This window comes from Oncorhynchus keta, unplaced genomic scaffold (genome assembly GCF_023373465.1).
Source record: "Oncorhynchus keta strain PuntledgeMale-10-30-2019 unplaced genomic scaffold, Oket_V2 Un_scaffold_6048_pilon_pilon, whole genome shotgun sequence".
In the NCBI taxonomy this organism is placed as follows: Eukaryota; Metazoa; Chordata; class Actinopteri; order Salmoniformes; family Salmonidae; genus Oncorhynchus; species Oncorhynchus keta.
In genome coordinates this window covers 240,001-265,027 of record NW_026290973.1, presented here as the reverse complement: position 1 = coordinate 265,027, position 25,027 = coordinate 240,001, and the positions used below count along the sequence as shown (strand labels likewise).

Genomic DNA, 25,027 nt, shown 5'->3' with positions numbered 1-25,027 from the left:
AAGGGCAGTATGGGACAGGTAGGGGCAGTACGTGGGTAGGTAGGGAAAGTGGTGGGTAGGTAGGGGAAGTAGGGGACAGGTAGGGAAAGTGGTGGGTAGGTAGGGGAAGTAGGGGACAGGTAGAGGCAGTAGGGGGGTATGTATGGGCAGTAGGGTCAGTAAAGATATGTAGGGGCAGTACGAGGTAGGTAGAGTCAGAAGGGGTAGGTAGGATCAGTAGGGGGTAGGTAGGGGCAGTAGGGGACAGGTAGGGGCAGTACGTGGGTAGGTAGGGGCAGTACGTGGGTAGGTAGGGGCAGTATGGGGTCAGGTAAGGACAGTAGAGTTGTAGGTAGTTGTAGTTAGGGGGCAGTAGGGGTTAGTTGGGGGCAGTAGAGTGTCAGTTAGGGGGCAGTGGGGTGTCAGTTAGGGGGCAGTAGGGTGTCAGTTAGTGGGCAGTAGGGTGTCAGTTAGGGGCAGTAGAGTGTCAGTTAGGGGGCAGTAGTGTGTCAGTTAGGGGGCAGTAGTGTGTCAGTTAGTGGGCAGTAGGGTGTCAGTTAGGGGGTAGTCGGGTGTCAGTTAGGGGGCAGTAGGGTGTCAGTTAGGGGGCAGTAGGGTGTCAGTTAGGGGCAGTAGGGGTAGGTAGGGTCATTAAGGGTTAGGTTTCAGCGGTAGGCGTTAGGTAAGGACTGTAGAGTTGTAGGTAGTTGTAGTAGGGATTGGGTAGTGGCAGTAAGGGGGTAGTTAGGGGCAGTTAGGGGTCAGTTAGGGGCAGGTAGGGGCAGAAGGGGGTACGTAGGGGCTGAAGGGGTAGGTAGTTGTAGAAGGGGGTGGTTAGGGCCATTATGGGGTAGTTAGGGACTGTATGGGTTAGGTAGGGGTAGTAGGGGGTAGGTAGGGGCAGTAGGGGGTAGGTAGGGGCAGTAGGGGGTAGGTAGGGGCAGTAGGGGGTAGTTATGAGCAGTAGGGGGTAGTTATGAGCAGTATGGGGTAGTTATGAGCAGTATGGGGTAGTTAGGGTCATTAGGGGTTAGGTAGTTGTAGTAGGGGGGATTCAGGGGCAGCATGGGATAGTTAGGGGCAGTAGGGGGTAGGTCGGGGCAGTAGGGCATATTTAGGGGCAGTAATGGCTATTTAGGGGCAGTAGGGGATAGGTGTAAACATTAGAGTTTAGGTAGCAGCTGTATGGGTTAGGTAAGGACAGTAGGGTTGTAGGTAGTTGTAGTAGGAGGTAGTAAGGGGCAGTATGGGGTAGATGGGGGTAGTAGGGGGCAGTATGCGGTGGTTCGAGGCAATATGGGGTAGTTAGGGGCAATATGGGGTAGTTATGAGCAGTATGGGGTAGATAGGGGTAGTAGGGGGCAGTATGCGGTGGTTAGAGGCAATATGGGGTAGTTATGAGCAGTATGGGGTAGATAGGGGCAGTACGGTGGCCCAGGAAGGGGTAGGTAGGGCAGTAGGTAGGAGCAATAGTGGTGTAGGTATGGGCAGGGAAAGTAGTTATATATATATGTTGATACCCCAGAGGGACATGAAGATGGCGAAGAGGGTGGTAGCTCCGTTGTCAAACAGGTAAGAGGCTCGAGTCAACGAACAGACTGAACTCAGCTTCCAGTAGTCACACACCGCATCACACAGTGGACACATCGTGAAGTTCAGACTGTCATCACACATCTCCTGGCTGAAACACACCAGAACAAACCATAAACACAGCCTGAAGTAATGATTGATTATGGTAACTGATGTAGGGATCGTGGTAACTGACGTATTGATCGTGGTAACTGATGTAGTGATCGTGGTAACTGACGTATTGATCGTGGTAATTGATGTAGTGATTGTGGTAACTGACGTAATGATCGTGGTAACTGACGTAATGATCGTGGTAACTGATGTAGTGATCGTGGTAACTGACGTATTGATCGTGGTAACTGATGTAGTGATTGTGGTAACTGAAGTAATGATCGTGGTAACTGACGTAATGATCGTGGTAACTGACGTAATGATCGTGGTAACTGACGTAGTGATCGTGGTAACTGACGTAATGATCGTGGTAACTGACGTAATGATCGTGGTAACTGACGTAATGATCGTGGTAACTGACGTAATGATCGTGGTAACTGATGTAGTGATCGTGGTAACTGACGTAATGATTGTGGTAACTGATGTAGTGATCGTGGTAACTGACATATTGATCGTGGTAACTGATGTAGTGATTGTGGTAACTGAAGTAATGATCGTGGTAACTGACGTAATGATCGTGGTAACTGACGTAATGATCGTGGTAACTGATGTAGTGATCGTGGTAACTGACGTAATGATCGTGGTAACTGACGTATTGATCGTGGTAACTGACGTAATGATCGTGGTAACTGACGTAATGATCGTGGTAACTGACGTAATGATCGTGGTAACTGACGTAATGATCGTGGTAACTGACGTAATGATCGTGGTAACTGACGTAATGATCGTGGTAACTGACGTAATGATCGTGGTAACTGACGTAATGATCGTGGTAACTGACGTAATGATCGTGGTAACTGACGTAATGATCGTGGTAACTGACGTAATGATCGTGGTAACTGACGTAATGATCGTGGTAACTGACGTAATGATCGTGGTAACTGATGTAGTGATCGTGGTAACTGACGTAATGATCGTGGTAACTGACGTAATGATCGTGGTAACTGACGTAATGATCGTGGTAACTGACGTAATGATCGTGGTAACTGACGTAATGATCGTGGTAACTGACGTAATGATCGTGGTAACTGACGTAATGATCGTGGTAACTGATGTAGTGATCGTGGTAACTGACGTAATGATCGTGGTAACTGACGTAATGATCGTGGTAACTGACGTAATGATCGTGGTAACTGACGTAATGATCGTGGTAACTGAAGTAATGATCGTGGTAACTGACGTAATGATCGTGGTAACTGACGTAGTGATCGTGGTAACTGACGTAATCATGGTAACTGACGAATGATCGTGGTAACTGACGTAATGATCGTGGTAACTGACGAATGATCGTGGTAACTGACGAATGATCGGGTAACTGACGTAATGATCGTGGTAACTGACGTAATGATCGTGGTAACTGATGTAGTGATCGTGGTAACTGACGTAATGATCGTGGTAACTGATGTAATGATCGTGGTAACTAACGTAATGATCGTGGGTAACTGAAGTAATGATAACTGACGTAATGATCGTGGTAACTGATGTAGTGATCGTGGTAACTGACGTAATGATCGTGGTAACTGATGTAGTGATCGAACTCGTAATGATCGTGGTAACTGAAATGATCGTGGTAACTGATGATCGTGGTAACTGAAGTAATGATCGTGGTAACTGACGTAATGATCGTGGTAACTGATGTAGTGATCGTGGTAACTGACGTAATGATCGTGGTAACTGATGTAATGATCGTGGTAACTGAAGTAATGATCGTGGTAACTGAAGTTATTGGAAAATTGTTATGAAGAGTAACTAAGGGCAGGATTCAACAATCAGTCACAGAGAGACACATTGATGTACAGAAAGCATGGGAGAGAGACTGAGGACTGTGTGTGGTGTGTATGTGTACCTGGGCACATTAGTGTTGACAGTGAGGACACCATAGAGGAACACTATAAGGCCCAGTAGAGAGGGCGGGACCAACATCCGGGTGTAAACTCCCATCCAGGCAAAGTACAGACCAATCGCCTCCCCAAAATACTTCCTGTTAGTGGTCAGAGTCAATATAGTACTTCTTATTACAGGTCAAACAGGCAGACAGATACATTTTAGGTTATACCTGATTAGGTCCAGACAGACACACTTTAGGTTATACCCGATTAGTTCCAGACAGACACACTTTAGGTGATACCTGATTAGGTCCAATGGCTGGTATTTGAACATCACTCCATAGTTGGCCCACTCCTCATATAGGAGCTGAAACACACACACACACACACACACACACACACACACACACACACACACACACACACACACACACACACACACACACACACACACACACACACACACACACACACACACACACACACACACACACACACACACACACACACACACACACACAGCGTTAACTAGATGTTGCTTCTCTGGAATCATAAGACATGCTAAAGGACACTGCTGACCAATCACATGAGCTCACCTGTCTGTCGTTCCTCTGATCCCGCCCTCCTTTCCTGGTGAATGACCCCTGAGGACAGAACAGTGTTACCTCTAACCCCCTGATCTTAACTTCTGAACGTTTCACCATGTTATCATGGGGATGGAATCATACTCACATCGTGTGGAGGAAAGGCAGAGTTATAGACACCAGTAGCTAATAACGATGAGATACCTGAGAGAGAGAGAGACAGAGTTATAGACACCAGTAGCTAATAACGATGACATACCTGATAGAGAGAGAGTTATACACACCAGTACCTAATAACGATGAGATACGTGATAGATGTAAGCTGGTGCCGGGGCAAGGCAGACGTTTTACGTTCCCCCAGCCGAATGGGTTATTTGTTTGTTTATTTGCGTTGTTTGTAACTTCTTTTGTACATAATGTTGCCGCTACTGTCTCTTATGACCGAAAATAACTTCTAGACATCAGGACTGCGATTTCTCACCACTGACTGGCAGAATATTTTTTTTCCCTTTCACGACTCTGACGAGCTCGACATGAAGGATATACTGCTTCCTCAGGAAAAGGCCTGGATCCCCGTGATCCGTGTGAAGTGGAGGAAGAGGTGCCGAAGAGCGGGCTGCCTTCCGAGAATTCGTAGGAGATTGAATAAACCCCCACTTCCCTCCATTCTGCAAACGTCCTTGGAGAATAAAATCGACGAGTTAAGCGGAAGATTAAACTACCAACTGGACATTAAAAACTGTAACATCTTATGCTTCACAGGAGTAGTGGCTGAACGACGACAATATCAACATACAGCTGGCCGGTTATACAATGTACCGGCAGGATACAACAAGCGGACTATGTATTTTTGTAAAAAAAACTGCTGGTGCACGATATCTAAGGAAGTCTATTGGAAGTCTATTGCTCGCCAGAGGTAGAGTATCTCATGAAAATCTGTCAACCACAATGCCTACCAAGAGAGTTTTCCTCTGTATTATTCGTAGCTGTTTACATACCGCTACAGTCAGATGATGGCACTAAGACAGCATTGAATGAGATGTTTGCTTATGGCCAAATACAAGAAAACACTCGCCAAGGCAGCGCTCCTAGTAGCCGGGGACTTTAATGCAGGGAAACTTAATAAATTAGTTTTACCAAATTTCTATCAGCATGTTAAATGTGCAACCAGAGGAAAAATAACTCTGGACCACCCATACTCCACACACAGAGACGCATACAAATCGTCCTCCATTTGGCAAATCTGACGATAATCCTATCCTCCTGATTCCTGCTTACAAGCAAAAATTAAAGCAGGAAGCACCAGTGACTAGATCAATAAAAAAGTGATCAGATGAAGCAGATGCTATGCTACGCTACAGGACTGTTTTGCTAACACAGACTGGAATATGTTCCGGGATTCCTCTGATGGCATTGAGGAGTACACCACATCAGTCATTGGCTTCATCAATAAGTGCATCGGTGACGTCGTCCCCACAGTGACCGTACGTACATATCCCAACCAGAAGCCATGGATTACAGGCAACATCCACACTGAACTAAAGGCTAGAGCTGCCGCTTTCAAGGAGCGGGACTCTAACCCTGAAGCCTATAAGAAAAACTGATATGCCCTCCGACGAACCATCAAACAGGCAAAGTATTAATACAGGACAAAGATTGAATCGTACTACACCGGCTCTGATGCTCGTCGGAAGTGGCAGGGCTTGCAAACCATTACAGCATACAAAGGGCCCAATTACACAAGCCTACCAGACGAGCTAAACTACATCTATGCTCGCTTCGAGGCAAATAACACTGAAACATTCATTAGAGCACCAGCTGTTCCAGACGACTGTGTGATCACGCTCTCGTCAGACGATTTGAGTAAGACCTTTAAACAGGTCAACATTCACAAGGCTGTAGGGCCAGACGGATTACAAGGACGTGTACTGCAAGCATGTGCTGACCAACTGGCAAGTGTCTTCACTGACATTTCAACCTTTCCCTGTCCGAGTCTGTAATACCAACATGTTTCAAGTAGACCACCATAGCCCCTGTGCCCAAGAACACTAAGGTAACCTGCCTAAATGACTACCGACCCGTAACTCTCAAGTCTGTAGCCATGAAGTGCTTTGAAAGACTGGTCATGGCTCACATCAACACCATTAGCCCAGAAACCCTAGACCCACTTAATTTGCATACCGCCCCAACAGATCCACAGATGATACAATCTCTATTGCACTCTACACTGCTCTTTCCCACCTGGACAAAAGGAACACCTATGTGAGAATGCTATTCATTGACTACAGCTCAGCATTCAACACCATAGTGCCCTCGAAGCTCATCAATAAGCTAAGGATTAAACACCTCACTCTGCAACTGGATCCTGGACTTCCTGACGGGCCGCCCCCAGGTGGTATGGGTAGGTAACAATGCTGATCCTTAACACGGGGGCCTTTCAGGGTCCCCTCCTGTACTCCCTGTTCCCTCATGACTGCACGGCCAGGCACGACTCCAACACCATCATTAAATTTGGCCGTGTGGTGTCAGGACAACAACCTCTCCCTTAACATGATCTAGACAAAGGAGATGATTGTGGACTACAGGAAAAATAAATCCAAGCACTCCCCCATTCTCATCGACGGGGCTGCAGCGGAGCAGTTTGAGAGCTTCAATTTCCTTGGATTCCACATCACCAACAAACTAAAATGGTCCAAGCACATCAAGACAGTCGTGAAGAGGACACGACAAAACCTTTTCCCCCTCAGGAGACTGAAAAGATTTGGCATGTGTCCTCAGATCCTCAAAAAGGTTCTGAAGCTGCACCATCGAGAGCATCCTGACTGGATGCATCACTGCCTGGTATGTCAACTGCTTGGCCTCCGACCGCAAGGCACTACAGAGGGTAGTGCGAACGGCCCAGTACATCACTGGGGTCAAACTCCCTGCCATCCAGGACCTCTACACCAGGCGGTGTCAGAGGAAGGCCCTAAAAATTGTCAAAGACTCCAGCCACCCTAGTCATAGACTGTTCTCTCTGCTATCGCATGGCAAGCGGTACCAGAGCACCAAGTCTAGGTTCAAGAGGCTTCTAAACAGCTTCTACCCCCAAGCCATAAGACATTGTCCTCCCCTTTTTACACTGCTGCTGCTACTCTCTGTTATTATCTATGCATCGTCACTTTAATAACTCTACCGACATGTAACTATTACGTCAATTACCTCGACACCGATGCACCCGCACATTGACTCTGTACCGTTACCCCCTGTATATAGTCCCTCTATTGTTATTTTTCTGTTGCTCTTTAATTATTTGTTATTCTAGTTTCAAAAAAGGTTAAAAAAATATTTTCTTCTTTTTGTGTGAATTTTACCACCTTTTTCTCCCCAATTTCATGGTATCCAATTGTTAGTAGCTACTATCTCGGGAGAGACGAAGGTTGAAAGACGAAGGTTGAAAGTCATGCGTCCTCCGATACACAACCCAACCAAGCCGCACTGCTTCTTAACACAGCGCGCAATCAACCCGGAAGCCAGCCGCACCAATGTGTTGGAGGAAACACCGTGCACCTGGCAACCTTGGCTAGCGTGCACTGCGCCCAGCCTGCCACAGGAGTCGCTGGAGCGTGATGAGACAAGAATATCCCTCCTGGCCAAACCCTCCCTAACGACACTATGCCAATTGTGCGTCACCCCACAGACCTCCCGGTCGCGGCCGGTTAACCCAGGGTCTCTGGTGGCACAGCTGGCGCTGCAGTACAGCGCCTTTAATCACTGCGCCACCCGGGAGGCCTCCAAAAGCTTTTGATTCAATTGGGCACAAGGGTCTGCTATACAAATTGATGGAAAGTGGTGTGGGAATAACATTCAACATTCAACATTCAAAACATTCAACATTAGGGTCCAACCCTAATCCGCCAGCTCTCCTCAGCAGCGCGCATGCTGGTTCCCTCCAGCCAACATCAGTATGGTACAGCAGTCTCGGAAAGCAGACACCCTGCTCTTTATTTCCACCCGGCCCTGTCCTTGTTTGTGGATGGTCATGTACAACACTGCCGCCCTCAGCCAGTGATGGCCCGACCAGAAAAAGTCCACCAGCTTGCGTTGCAGGTCTGCGAGCAGACCGGTAGGGGGATTGAGAACAGACAGTTTATGCCACAGGGAAGATGCCACCAGGTGGTTGATTACATGACACTTGGGACAGGAGCCTCCTCCACCTGGCCAGTCTTGACACCACTGCCTGTGACAGCCCCTCCCAGTCCTTCCTGACCCACCTCTCCAAGCCCAGCTACATCCAACTCTCCAAGCCCAGCCCCTCACAACCCCACTGCAAACTCCCTGGAAGCTGAGGGGCCCTATTCCCCCATGCCTCACATAACAGAGCTTTGCTCTTGCCCCAGTTTACCTTAGCTGACAAAGCTCCCTCATACACCTTCAGACTAGTCTCTAGTGCATATTCTGACCATCCGTGACCATCACAGAAACGTGATCTGCATACGCGGACACTGCTATGCCTGTCACCACACCCACCTCGGGGTTACATCTGGGTTACGGCCTCTGCCAGTTCATGGGACAACAGAGGAATGTCCATTTCATCCCTCTGTGCCAGAGAGAGGGACTTCTGCAAACAAGACCTCAGCACACATAGGATCACAGAGTTCTGCCCTATACAACTCAGTATAACACTCCACGCCCCCGCATCTCCCCCACCAGAGGTCACCCAGCCATCAGACAGCTGTAGACAATGCATTCCCTTGGCTTCACTGCTCTGTCTTTCCAAACCAAAGAAGAAGGACCTGGGAGCGTCCATCTCCTTGAGCATGGAGAACCTAGCTCTTACAAGTGCTCCCTTTGCTTTAACCTGGTAAAAAGTGCCCAGGTCCCTACGTAATTCAGCTAAATTAGCCTGGACGCTTACATTGCCTTCACCCCATCTCTACCTCCATCTCACTAATACTATGCTCGAGTTCCCCTAATACACTCCTTGCCTCTGAGGATGAGAGAGCTGTATGCTGTTGACAGAAAAGCCGAATTTGGACTTTCCCCATATCCCACCATTGACTAAGAGACTCATACTACTCTCTTTGCTGCCCCCACCTTTCCCAAAAAATCTGGAAACCTGAGAAAAAAGTAGCATCTTCTAAGAGCATTACATTAAACTTCCAATAGGATGCATGCCGAGGCCCTGGTGAAATAGACAGCCGAGCCATGCTTATGTGGTGACCCGAAAAACCCACAGGGAGAATGGTAGCGCCCAACAGCCTATTGCTCTGATTTCTGGATATGTAAAAACGATCAAGTCGGGCTGCACTCCCCCTAGCCCCAAAAACCTTCACCCATGTACACTGTCTTGTGTCAGGATGTTTAGTTCTCCAAACATCCACTAGTTCGAACTTATTAATGATGTCTCTTAACACTCCACTCAACCTGAATGAGGCTCTGCCCCATTTCTGTCTTTCGTAAAATCCATTGTACAGTTCCAGTCCCCGCTGACCACCAGCGTCTCCTCAGGCACTACCTGTGAGAGTTCCTGTCTAAGACACCCAAATAGAACCCCTCTTTCTCTCCCTGTGTTAGGCGCATACACATTTATAAAGACAAAACCCATGTTGTTAATTTCAGCTTTTACTACCACACCTTCTTTGAGGAGCAAATGTTTACAGACCCGGTAAAAAAAAAAAGACTGCCACCCCTGTACTGTCCCATGGCTCAACACACTTGCCAGAGCCCTCGATCGACTTCATTCATCACATCACTGTGTATGTATCTCCTGCAGAAACGACACCTGTACTTTTTTTGGTTTTACATATTCACCCAACACACTCCTCTTTTCTGCATCTCTGGTGCCACTTATATTGAGAGAGCCTACCCAAACAGTCTCCGTAAGAGGTGGGAGAAAAGCCAGAAAAGAAAGAGACCAATAGCAAAGCTCAAAAAGCCCCAGTGCCAGAAATGAACTATTCATCTAAACAGTGTCCGAAGGTCGACCCTTACGTGCTGTTGTGACCCACTTCCTCAACCTAAACCGTTTCCAGGGTGAAAGGACACCATGCCCATAATTTTTCATAGCATGTTATACTGATCTTATAACTTTCTCAGATCAGAAAAAATGCCACAAGATTAACTTTTTCCCCCTTGGTCTCATTCAGTCACCTTGTCAGTTCACTCACCGTGTTTTATTAATTTTTATTTCAACTTTATTTAACCAAGTAGGCCAGTTGAGAACACATTCTCATTTACAACTGTAAAGCAAAGCAGTGCGGCAAAAAAAACAGAGTTACACGTGGGACAAACAAAAGTACAGTCAATAACACAATAGAAAAATCCATATACAGTGTGTGCAAATGGAGTAAGGAGGTAAGGCAATACATATTCCATAGTAGCATAGTAATTAAAATTGAGCAAATTAACAGATGTGCAGATGATGATGTACAAGCAGAAATACTGGTGTGCAAAAGAGCAAAAAATAAAATAAAAACAATATGGGTATGAGGTAGGTTGTTGGATGGGCTATTTACAAATGGGCTGTGTACAGCTGCAGTAAGTGAGGCAGATACAAGTTTCCAACTTCAGCGATTTTTGCAGTTCGTTCCAGTCATTGGCAGTAGAGAACTGGAAGAAAAGGCAGCCAAATGAGGAGTTGGCTTTGGGAATGACCAGTGAGATATACCTGCTGGAGCGCGTGCTACGGGTGGTGTTGTTATGGTGACCAGTGAGCTGAGATAAGGCGGAGATTTACCTAGCAAAGACTTATAAATGACCTGGAGCCAGTGGGTTTGGAAACTAATTTGTAGCAAATATGTAGCAAGGGCCAGCCGACGAGAGCATACGGGTCGCAGTGGTGGGTGGTATATGGGGTTCAGTGACAAAACGGATGGCACTGTGATAGACTGCATCCAGTTTGCTGAGTAGAGTGTTGGAGGCTATTTTGTAAATGGCATCGCCAAAGTTGAGGATCGGTAGGATTGTCAGTTTTACAAGGGTATGTTTGGCGGCGTGAGTGAAGGAGGCTTTGTTGCAAAATAGGAAACCGATTCTTGATTAAATGTTGGATTGGCGATGCTTTAATATGAGTCTGGAAGGAGAGTTTACAGTCTGGCCAGACACCTAGGTATTTGTAGTTGTCCACATATTCTATGTCAGAATCGTCCAGAGTAGTGATGCTAGTCGGGCAGGTGGGTGCCGCATCATTTAGTTTTACTAGCGTTTAAGAGCCGTTGGAGGTTGTATTGCATGGAAGCTCATTTTGATGTTTGTTAAAACAGTGTCCAAAGAAGGGCCAGATGTATACAGAATGGTGTCGTCTGCGTAGAAGTGGACCAGAGAATCACCAACAGCAAAAGCATCATGGTTTAACTATGCAGAAAAAAAGAGTTGGCCCGAGAATTGAACCCTGTGGCACCCCCATAGAGACTGCCAGAGGCCCGAACAACAGGCCCTCCGATTTGACACACTGAACTCTGTCTGAGAAGTAGTTGGTGAACCAGGTGAGGCAGTCATTTGAGAAAGCAAGTCTGTTTAGTCTGCCGATAAGAATACGGTGATTGACAGAGTCGAAGGCCTTGGCCAGGTCGATGAAGACAGCTGCACAGTGCTGTCTTTTATCGATGGCAGTTATGATATTGTTTAGTACCTTGAGCGTGGTAGAGGTGCACCCGTGACCAGCACGGAAACCGGATTGCACAGCGGAGAAGGTACGGTGGGATTCGAAATGGTTGGTGATCTGTTTGTTAACTTGGCTTTCGAAGACTTTAGAAAGGCAGGGCAGGATGGTCTGGAGTGTCACCCCCTTTGAAGAGGGAGATGTCCGCGACAGCTTTCCAATCATTAGGATCCTCGGATGATACGAAAGCGAGGTTGAACAGACTGGTAATAGAGGTTGCAACAAAAGGCGGCAGATAGTTTTAGAAAGAGAGAACCCAGATTGTCTAGCCCTGCTGATTTTTATAGGTCCAGGTTTTACAGCTCTATCAGAACATCTGCTATCTAGATTTGGGTGAAGGAGAAGCTGGGGAGGCTTGGGCAAGTAGCTGCAGGGGGTGCAGAGCTCTTGGCTGGGGTTGGGGGTAGCCAGGAGGAAAGCATTGCCAGCCGTTAGAAATGCTTATTGAAATTCTCGATTATTGTGGATTTATCGGTGGTGACAGTGTTTCCTAGACTCAGTGCAGTGGGCAGCTGGGAGGAGGTGCTCTTATTCTCCATGGACTTTACAGTGTCCCAGGATGCAAATGTCTACTTGAAAAAGCTAGCCTTCGCTTTCTTAACTGACTGTGTGTATTGATTCCTGACTTCCCTGAAAAGTTGCATTTCGTGGGGACTATTCGTTGGTAGTGCAGTCCGCCACAGGATGTTTTTGTGCTGGTCGAGGGCAGTCAGGTCCGACCTGGGCCCTGACCATTCATCACAGGTTCCGTCCGACCTGGGCTCTGACCATTCATCACAGGTTCCGTCCGACCTGGGCCCTGACCATTCATCACAGGTTCCGTCCGACCTGGGCCCTGACCATTCATCACAGGTTCCGTCAGACCTGGGCTCTGACCATTCATCACAGGTTCTGTCCGACCTGGGCTCTGACCATTCATCACAGGTTCTGTCAGACCTGGGCTCTGACCATTAATCACAGGTTCCGTCAGACCTGGGCCCTGACCGTTCATCACAGGTTCTGTCAGACCTGGGCCCTGACCGTTCATCACAGGTTCCGTCAGACCTGGGCCCTGACCGTTCATCGCAGGCTCCGTCAGACCTGGGCCCTGACCGTTCATCACAGGTTCCATCAGACCTGGGCCCTGACCGTTCATCACAGGTTCCATCAGACCTGGGCCCTGACCGTTCATCGCAGGCTCCGTCAGACCTGGGCCCTGACCGTTCATCACAGGCTCCGTCAGACCTGGGCCCTGACCGTTCATCACAGGTTCCGTCAGACCTGAGCCCTGACCGTTCATCACAGGCTCCGTCAGACCTGGGCCCTGACCGTTCATCGCAGGCTCCGTCAGACCTGGGCCCTGACCGTTCATCGCAGGCTCCGTCAGACCTGGGCCCTGACCGTTCATCACAGGCTCCATCAGACCTGGGCCCTGACCGTTCATCACAGGCTCCGTCAGACCTGGGCCCTGACCGTTCATACAAGGCTCCGTCAGACCTGGGCCCTGACCGTTCATCACAGGTTCCATCAGACCTGGGCCCTGACCGTTCATCGCAGGCTCCGTCATACCGGGGCCCTGACCGTTCATCACAGGTTCCGTCCGACCTGAGTCCTGACCGTTCATCACAGGCTCCGTCAGACAAGGACCCTGACCGTTCATCGCAGGCTCCGTCAGACCTGGGCCCTGACGTTCATCACAGGTTCCGTCAGACCTGAGCCCTGACCGTTCATCACAGGTTCCATCAGACCTGGGCCCTGACCGTTCATCACAGGTTCCGTCAGACCTGGGCTCTGACCATTCATCACAGGTTCCGTCCGACCTGGGCTCTGACCATTCATCACAGGTTCCGTCAGACCTGGGCCCTGACCATTCATCACAGGTTCTGTCAGACCTGGGCTCTGACCATTCATCACAGGTTCCGTCAGACCTGAGCCCTGACCGTTCATCACAGGTTCCGTCAGACCTGGGCCCTGACCGTTCATCACAGGTTCCATAAGACCTGAGCCCTGACCGTTCATCACAGGTTCCGTCAGACCTGGGCTCTGACCGTTCATCACAGGTTCCGTCAGACCTGGGCCCTGACGTTAATCACAGGCTCCGTCCGACCTGGGCTCTGACCATTCATCACAGGTTCCGTCAGACCTGGGCTCTGACCGTTCATCACAGGTTCCGTCAGACCTGAACCCTGACCGTTCATCACAGGTTCCGTCAGACCTGGGCCCTGACCGTTCATCACAGGTTCCGTCAGACCTGGGCTCTGACCATTCATCACAGGTTCCGTCCGACCTGGGCCCTGACCATTCATCACAGGTTCCGTCCGACCTGGGCTCTGACCATTCATCACAGGTTCCGTCCGACCTGGGCTCTGACCATTCATCACAGGTTCCGTCCGACCTGGGCCCTGACCATTCATCACAGGTTCCGTCCGACCTGGGCTCTGACCATTCATCACAGGTTCCGTCAGACCTGGGCTCTGACCATTCATCACAGGTTCTGTCCGACCTGGGCTCTGACCATTCATCACAGGCTCCGTCAGACCTGGGCCCTGACCGTTCATCACAGGCTCTGTCAGACCTGGGCCCTGACCGTTCATCACAGGTTCCGTCAGACCTGAGCCCTGACCGTTCATCACAGGCTCCGTCAGACCTGGGCCCTGACCGTTCATCGCAGGCTCCGTCAGACCTGGGCCCTGACCGTTCATCGCAGGCTCCGTCAGACCTGGGCCCTGACCTATCATCACAGGCTCCATCAGACCTGGGCCCTGACCGTTCATCACAGGCTCCGTCAGACCTGGGCCCTGACCGTTCATACAAGGCTCCGTCAGACCTGGGCCCTGACCGTTCATCACAGGTTCCATCAGACCTGGGCCCTGACCGTTCATCGCAGGCTCCGTCATACCGGGGCCCTGACCGTTCATCACAGGTTCCGTCCGACCTGAGTCCTGACCGTTCATCACAGGCTCCGTCAGACAAGGACCCTGACCGTTCATCGCAGGCTCCGTCATACCTGGGCCCTGACGTTCATCACAGGTTCCGTCAGACCTGGGCCCTGACCGTTCATCACAGGTTCCGTCAGACCTGGGCCCTGACGTTCATCACAGGTTCCGTCAGACCTGAGCCCTGACCGTTCATCACAGGTTCCATCAGACCTGGGCTCTGACCATTCATCACAGGTTCTGTCCGACCTGGGCCCTGACCATTCATCACAGGTTCTGTCAGACCTGGGCTCTGACCATTCATCACAGGTTCTGTCCGACCTGGGCCCTGACCATTCATCACAGGTTCTGTCAGACCTGGGCTCTGACCATTAATCACAGGTTCCGTCAGACCTGAGCCCTGACCGTTCATCACAGGTTCCGTCAGACCTGGGCCCTGACCGTTCATCACAGGTTCCGTCAGACCTGGGCCCTGACCGTTCATCACAGGTTCCGTCAGAACTGGGCCCTGACCGTTCATCACAGGTTCCGTCAGACCTGGGCCCTGACCATTCATCACAGGTTCCGTCCGACCTGGGCCCTGACCATTCATCACAGGTTCTGTCAGACCTGGGCTCTGACCATTCATCACAGGTTCTGTCAGACCTGAGCCCTGACCTTTCATCACAGGTTCCGTCAGACCTGGGCCCTGACCGTTCATCACAGGTTCCGTCAGACCTGGGCCCTGACCGTTCATCACAGGTTCCGTCAGAACTGGGCCCTGACCGTTCATCACAGGTTCCGTCAGACCTGGGCCCTGACCATTCATCACAGGTTCCATCAGACCTGGGCCCTGACCATTCATCACAGGATCCATCAGACCTGGGCCCTGACCGTTCATCACAGGTTCCGTCAGACCTGGGCCCTGACCGTTCATCGCAGGCTCCGTCAGACCTGGGCCCTGACCATTCATCACAGGTTCCGTCCGACCTGGGCCCTGACGTTCATCACAGGCTCCGTCAGACCTGGGCCCTGACCGTTCATCACAGGTTCCGTCCGACCTGAGCCCTGACCGTTCATCACAGGCTCCGTCAGACCTGGGCCCTGACCGTTCATCACAGGTTCCGTCCGACCTGGGCCCTGACGTTCATCACAGGCTCCGTCAGACCTGGGCCCTGACCGTTCATCACAGGTTCCGTCCGACCTGAGCCCTGACCGTTCATCACAGGTTCTGTCCGACCTGGGCCCTGACCATTCATCACAGGTTCTGTCAGACCTGGGCCCTGACCGTTCATCACAGGTTCTGTCAGACCTGGGCCCTGACCGTTCATCACAGGTTCTGTCCGACCTGGGCCCTGACCATTCATCACAGGTTCTGTCAGACCTGGGTCCTGACCGTTCATCACAGGTTCTGTCAGACCTGGGCCCTGACCGTTCATCACAGGTTCTGTCCGACCTGGGCCCTGACCATTCATCACAGGTTCTGTCCGACCTGGGCCCTGACCATTCATCACAGGTTCTGTCAGACCTGGGCCCTGACCGTTCATCACAGGTTCCGTCAGACCTGGGCTCTGACCGTTAATCGAAAAAAAATTGATATAATGATATTCCAAAAAAAGGTCCTGAAATCAGGGTGACAAATATAAATTATATTCTGACAGTTCTAATAGAACACCTCAAAAACGACATGTATCTAGGACTAAATATCAGCAACACAGGTAGCTTTCACATGGTTGTGAATGAGCTGAGAGACAAAGCATGAAGGGCATTGTATGCCATTAAAAGGAACATTAAATTCAAAATTCCAATTAGAATCTGGCTCAAAAGGTTCCAATCAGTAATAGAACCAATGTCTCTATATGTCAGTGAAGTATGGGGTCTACTACAATGAATTTACCAAATGGGACAACATCCAATCCAAATACCGCATGCAGAGTTTTGACAGACTGTATTGCAAGTTCAAAGAAAACCTCCAAATAACTAATGCAGAGCAGAATTGGGCCAAAACCCCCTCCTCATTCGAATAGAAAAAAGAGCCATCAAATTTGACAACCATCTGAAAACAGGTGACCCCACAACATTCCATCACACAGTTCTAGAATGTCAAGAGATGAAACAAGAGAAGAGTCCCCTCAGCCAGCTGAGGCTCAGTTCACAAATCCAAACCAACCCCACAGAGCCTCAGGACAGCACTCAGAAAATCTGGCCCAACCAAATCATCACAAAACAAAATTAAAATAGATCACCTATTGGAAAGACACCACAAAAAAAACTAAGTAAACTTCAATGCTATTTGTCTCTAAACAGACAGTCTGTCACCATGTACTATCTGACCACTGTGACTGATAGAAAACTGAGGAAAACACTGACTAGGTACAGACTCAGTGAGCACAGTCTGGCTATAGAGACCAGTCATCACAGACAAACCTGGCTGCCCAGAGAGGACAGGCTGTGCTCACTCTGCTCCAGGGGAGAGGTGGAGACATAGCTGAATTTCATATTACACTGTGACAAATACTCAGACCTAAGAGAATATTTTTTCCCCCAAATTAGAATTCAATACAAAGAATTTGAAACTATAAAAGATGAAGGAAAATGTAAATATTTATTGGGTGAAAAGCCTAAATGTGCCGTTTTGGCAGCCAAATATGTGTCCTCCTGCCACAACCTGAGGGACAGCCAGTGAAAAGTGCAATGTAATGTCAATAATATTTCCCATCTTGTTTTGTTTTGTCTTTCATACCATGTCATGTGTCTTCTCAGTCATGTTGACACTGGTCTACTACCAGGTCATGTGTCTTCTCCGTCATGTTGACACTGGTCTACTACCAGGTCATGTGTCTTCTCAGTCATGTTGACACTGGTCTACTACCAGGAGAGAGAGAGCGAGAGAGAGAGAGACAGCGAGAGAGACCGCGAGAGAGAGAGAGAGAGAGGGAGAGAGAGATACAGCGAGAGAGAGACAGTGAGAGAGAGATGCAGCAAGAGAGAGATACAGTGAGAGAGAGATGCAGCGAGAGAGAGATACACAGAGAGAGAGAGATACAGATACAGAGAGAGAGAGAGATACAGATACAGAGAGAGATACAAATACAGAGAGAGATACAAATACAGAGAGAGATACAGAGAGAGATACAGATACAGAGAGAGATACAGAGAGAGATACAGAGAGAGAGAGAGATACAGATACAGAGAGAGATACAGAGAGAGAGAGAGAGATAGATACAGAGAGAGATACAGATACAGAGAGAGATACAGAGAGAGATACAGATACAGCGAGAGATACAGATACAGAGAGAGATACAGAGAGAGATACAGATACAGAGAGAGATACAGAGAGATACAGATACAGAGAGATACAGATACAGAGAGATACAGATACAGAGAGAGATACAGATACAGAGAGATACAGATACAGAGAGAGATACAGATACAGTGAGAGATACAGATACAGAGAGAGACAGATACAGAGAGAGATACAGAGAGATACAGATACAGTGAGATAGAGATACAGAGAGATACAGATACAGAGAGAGATACAGATACAGAGAGAGATACAGATACAGTGAGAGAGATACAGTGAGAGAGAGATACAGATACAGAGAGAGAGATACAGAAAGAGACAGATACAGAGAGAGATACAGATACAGAGAGATATACAGATACAGAGAGAGAGACAGATACAGAGAGAGACAGATACAGAGAGATACAGATACAGAGAGAGATACAGATACAGTGAGAGATACAGATACAGAGAGAGATACAGATACAGTGAGAGATACAGATACAGAGAGAGATACAGATACAGAGAGAGATACAGATACAGTGAGAGATACAGATACAGTGAGAGATACAGATACAGTGAGAGATACAGATACAGAGAGAGAGATACAGAAAGAGACAGATACAGAGAGATACAGATACAGTGAGATAGAGATACAGAGAGATACAGATACAGAGAGAGATACAGATACAGAGAGAGATACAGATACAGTGAGAGAGATACAGATACAGTGAGAGAGAGATACAGATACAGAGAGAGAGATACAGAAAGAGACAGATACAGAGAGAGATACAGATACAGAGAGATATACAGATACAGAGAGAGAGACAGATACAGAGAGAGACAGATACAGAGAGATACAGATACAGAGAGAGATACAGATACAGTGAGAGATACAGATACAGAGAGAGATACAGATACAGTGAGAGATACAGATACAGTGAGAGATACAGATACAGAGAGAGAGATACAGAAAGAGACAGATACAGAGAGATACAGATACAGTGAGATAGAGATACAGAGAGATACAGATACAGAGAGAGATACAGATACAGAGAGAGATACAGATACAGTGAGAGAGATACAGATACAGTGAGAGAGAGAGAGAGATACAGATACAGAGAGAGAGATACAGAAAGAGACAGATACAGAGAGAGATACAGATACAGAGAGATATACAGATACAGAGAGAGAGACAGATACAGAGAGATACAGATACAGAGAGAGATACAGATACAGTGAGAGATACAGATACAGAGAGAGATACAGATACAGTGAGAGATACAGATACAGTGAGAGATACAGATACAGAGAGAGAGATACAGAAAGAGACAGATACAGAGAGATACAGATACAGTGAGATAGAGATACAGATTCAGATAGAGATACAGATACAGTGAGAGAGATACAGATACAGAGAGAGAGATACAGAAAGAGACAGATACAGAGAGATATACAGATACAGAGAGATACAGATACAGAGAGAGAGACAGATACAGTGAGAGATACAGATACAGTGAGAGATGCAGATACAGAGAGATACAGATACAGAGAGAGACACAGATACAGAGAGAGATACAGAGAGAGAGAGAGAGATAGATACAGAGAGAGATACAGATACAGAGAGAGATACAGAGAGAGATACAGATACAGCGAGAGATACAGATACAGAGAGAGATACAGAGAGATACAGATACAGAGAGAGATACAGAGAGAGATACAGATACAGAGAGAGATACAGAGAGATACAGATACAGAGAGATACAGATACAGAGAGATACAGATACAGAGAGAGATACAGATACAGAGAGAGATACAGATACAGAGAGAGATACAGATACAGAGAGATACAGATACAGAGAGATACAGATACAGAGAGATACAGATACAGAGAGAGATACAGATACAGAGAGAGATACAGATACAGAGAGATACAGATACAGAGAGATACAGATACAGAGAGAGACAGATACAGAGAGAGATACAGATACAGAGAGATACAGATACAGAGAGATACAGATACAGAGAGAGATACAGATACAGAGAGATACAGATACAGAGAGATACAGATACAGAGAGATACAGATACAGAGAGATACAGATACAGAGAGAGACAGATACAGTGAGAGATACAGATACAGAGAGATACAGATACAGAGAGATACAGATACAGAGAGAGATACAGATACAGAGAGATACAGATACAGAGAGAGATACAGATACAGAGAGAGATACAGATACAGAGAGAGATACAGATACAGTGAGAGATACAGATACAGTGAGAGATACAGATACAGTGAGAGATACAGATACAGAGAGAGAGATACAGAAAGAGACAGATACAGAGAGATACAGATACAGTGAGATAGAGATACAGAGAGATACAGATACAGAGAGAGATACAGATACAGAGAGAGATACAGATACAGTGAGAGAGATACAGTGAGAGAGAGATACAGATACAGAGAGAGAGATACAGAAAGAGACAGATACAGAGAGAGATACAGATACAGAGAGATATACAGATACAGAGAGAGAGACAGATACAGATACAGAGAGATACAGATACAGAGAGAGATACAGATACAGTGAGAGATACAGATACAGAGAGAGATACAGATACAGTGAGAGATACAGATACAGTGAGAGATACAGATACAGTGAGAGATACAGATACAGTGAGAGATACAGATACAGAGAGAGAGATACAGAAAGAGACAGATACAGAGAGATACAGATACAGTGAGATAGAGATACAGAGAGATACAGATACAGAGAGAGATACAGATACAGAGAGAGATACAGATACAGTGAGAGAGATACAGATACAGTGAGAGAGAGATACAGATACAGAGAGAGAGATACAGAAAGAGACAGATACAGAGAGAGATACAGATACAGAGAGATATACAGATACAGAGAGAGAGACAGATACAGAGAGAGACAGATACAGAGAGATACAGATACAGAGAGAGATACAGATACAGTGAGAGATACAGATACAGAGAGAGATACAGATACAGTGAGAGATACAGATACAGTGAGAGATACAGATACAGAGAGAGAGATACAGAAAGAGACAGATACAGAGAGATACAGATACAGTGAGATAGAGATACAGAGAGATACAGATACAGAGAGAGATACAGATACAGAGAGATATACAGATACAGAGAGAGAGACAGATACAGAGAGAGACAGATACAGAGAGATACAGATACAGAGAGAGATACAGATACAGTGAGAGATACAGATACAGAGAGAGATACAGATACAGTGAGAGATACAGATACAGTGAGAGATACAGATACAGAGAGAGATACAGAAAGAGACAGATACAGAGATACAGATACAGTGAGATAGAGATACAGAGAGATACAGATACAGAGAGAGATACAGATACAGAGAGAGATACAGATACAGTGAGAGAGATACAGATACAGTGAGAGAGAGAGAGAGATACAGATACAGAGAGAGAGATACAGAAAGAGACAGATACAGAGAGAGATACAGATACAGAGAGATATACAGATACAGAGAGAGAGACAGATACAGAGAGAGACAGATACAGAGAGATACAGATACAGAGAGAGATACAGATACAGTGAGAGATACAGATACAGAGAGAGATACAGATACAGTGAGAGATACAGATACAGTGAGAGATACAGATACAGAGAGAGAGATACAGAAAGAGACAGATACAGAGAGATACAGATACAGTGAGATAGAGATACAGAGAGATACAGATACAGAGAGAGATACAGATACAGAGAGAGATACAGATACAGTGAGAGAGATACAGATACAGTGAGAGAGAGAGAGAGATACAGATACAGAGAGAGAGATACAGAAAGAGACAGATACAGAGAGAGATACAGATACAGAGAGATATACAGATACAGAGAGAGAGACAGATACAGAGAGAGACAGATACAGAGAGATACAGATACAGAGAGAGATACAGATACAGTGAGAGATACAGATACAGAGAGAGATACAGATACAGTGAGAGATACAGATACAGTGAGAGATACAGATACAGAGAGAGAGATACAGAAAGAGACAGATACAGAGAGATACAGATACAGTGAGATAGAGATACAGATTCAGATAGAGATACAGATACAGTGAGAGAGATACAGATACAGAGAGAGAGATACAGAAAGAGACAGATACAGAGAGATATACAGATACAGAGAGATACAGATACAGAGAGAGAGACAGATACAGTGAGAGATACAGATACAGTGAGAGATGCAGATACAGAGAGATACAGATACAGAGAGAGACACAGATACAGAGAGATACAGATACAGAGAGATACAGATACAGAGAGATACAGATACAGAGAGAGACAGATACAGAGAGATACAGAGAGATAAAGATACAGAGAGATACAGATACAGAGAGAGATACAGATACAGAGAGAGACAGATACAGAGAGATAGAGATACACAGAGAGAGAGACAGATACAGAGAGATACAGATACAGAGAGATACAGATACAGAGAGAGATACAGATACAGAGGGATACAGATACAGAGAGATACAGATACAGAGAGAGACAGATACAGAGAGATACAGATACAGAGAGATACAGATACAGAGAGATACAGATACAGAGAGATACAGATACAGAGAGATACAGATACAGATAGATACAGATACAGTGAGAGATACAGATACAGAGAGATACAGATACAGAGAGAGAGATACAGATACAGAGAGATACAGATACAGAGAGAGACAGATACAGATAGATACAGATACAGAGAGAGACAGATACAGAGAGAGAGATACAGATACAGAGAGATACAGATACAGAGAGAGACAGATACAGATAGATACAGATACAGAGAGAGACAGATACAGAGAGAGAGATACAGATACAGAGAGATACAGATACAGAGAGATACAGATACAGAGAGAGAGACAGATACAGTGAGAGATACAGATACAGAGAGATAGAGATACAGATACAGAGAGATACAGATACAGAGAGAGAGATACAGATACAGAGAGATACAGATACAGAGAGATACAGATACAGAGAGAGAGACAGATACAGTGAGAGATACAGATACAGAGAGATACAGATACAGAGAGAGATACAGATGCAGTGAGAGATACAGCTACAGAGAGATACAGATACAGAGAGATACAGATACAGTGAGAGATACAGATACAGAGAGATAGAGATACAGAGAGATACAGATACAGAGAGAGATACAGATACAGAGAGAGATACAGATACAGAGAGATACAGATACAGAGAGATACAGATACAGAGAGATACAGATACAGAGAGAGATACAGATACAGAGAGAGATACAGATACAGAGAGATACAGATACAGTGAGAGACAGATACAGAGAGAGAGAGATACAGAGAGAGAGAGACAGATACAGAGAGAGACAGATACAGAGAGAGACAGAGAGTGACAGATACAGTGAGAGATACAGATACAGAGAGAGATACAGATACAGATACAGAGAGAGATAAAGATACAGTGAGAGATACAGATACAGTGAGATAGAGATACAGATACAGAGAGAGATACAGATACAGTGAGAGAGATACAGATACAGAGAGAGATACAGATACAGTGAGAGAGAGATACAGATACAGAGAGAGATATACAGAAAGAGACAGATACAGTGAGAGAGATACAGATACAGAGAGATATACAGATACAGAGAGATACAGATACAGAGAGAGACAGATACAGTGAGAGATACAGATACAGAGAGAGATACAGATACAGTGAGAGATACAGATACAGAGAGAGATACAGATACAGTGAGAAATACAGATACAGAGAGAGAGATACAGAAAGAGACAGATACAGAGAGATACAGATACAGTGAGATAGAGATACAGATTCAGATAGAGATACAGATACAGTGAGAGAGATACAGATACAGAGAGAGAGATACAGAAAGAGACAGATACAGAGAGATATACAGATACAGATAGATACAGATACAGAGAGAGAGACAGATACAGTGAGAGATACAGATACAATGAGAGATGCAGATACAGATACAGAGAGAGATATACAGAAAGAGACAGATACAGAGAGATACAGATACAGAGAGATATACAGATACAGAGAGATACAGATACAGAGAGAGAGACAGATACAGTGAGAGATACAGATACAGAGAGAGATACAGATACAGTGAGAGATACAGATACAGAGAGAGATACAGATACAGTGAGAAATACAGATACAGAGAGAGAGATACAGAAAGAGACAGATACAGAGAGATACAGGTACAGTGAGATAGAGATACAGATTCAGATAGAGATACAGATACAGTGAGAGAGATACAGATACAGAGAGAGAGATACAGAAAGAGACAGATACAGAGAGATATACAGATACAGAGAGATACAGATACAGAGAGAGAGAGACAGATACAGTGAGAGATACAGATACAGTGAGAGATGCAGATACAGAGAGATACAGATACAGAGAGATACAGATACAGAGAGATACAGATACAGAGAGATACAGATACAGAGAGAGAGATACAGATACAGAGAGATACAGATACAGAGAGAGAGATACAGATACAGAGAGAGAGATACAGATACAGAGAGATACAGATACAGAGAGATACAGATACAGAGAGATACAGATACAGAGAGAGAGATACAGATACAGAGAGAGAGATACAGATACAGAGAGATACAGATACAGAGAGATACAGATACAGAGAGATACAGATACAGAGAGAGAGACAGATACAGTGAGAGATACAGATACAGAGAGAGATACAGATGCAGTGAGAGATACAGATACAGAGAGATACAGATACAGTGAGAGATACAGATACAGAGAGAGAGAGAGATACAGAGAGATACAGATACAGAGAGAGATACAGATACAGAGAGAGATACAGATACAGAGAGAGATACAGATACAGAGAGATACAGATACAGAGAGAGATACAGATACAGAGAGAGATACAGATACAGAGAGATACAGATACAGTGAGAGACAGATACAGAGAGATACAGATACAGTGAGAGATACAGATACAGAGAGATACAGATACAGAGAGATACAG

The 25,027-nt window shown here is 46.3% G+C and overlaps 1 protein-coding gene across 1 annotated transcript in view; it reads right to left on the bottom strand.

The window, feature by feature from the left end:
• Positions 1-25,027, bottom strand: part of LOC118379341 (anoctamin-1) — a 188,661-nt gene that overhangs the window by 84,513 nt on the left and 79,121 nt on the right. Inside the window, exons 8-12 of the mRNA XM_052517188.1 lie at positions 4,278-4,333; positions 4,142-4,189; positions 3,848-3,912; positions 3,566-3,700; positions 1,500-1,660 (exon numbers count right to left, since the gene is read on the bottom strand). Coding sequence (XP_052373148.1) covers positions 1,500-1,660; positions 3,566-3,700; positions 3,848-3,912; positions 4,142-4,189; positions 4,278-4,333 — 465 coding nt within the window. The remainder of the gene's footprint in view (positions 1-1,499; positions 1,661-3,565; positions 3,701-3,847; positions 3,913-4,141; positions 4,190-4,277; positions 4,334-25,027) is intronic.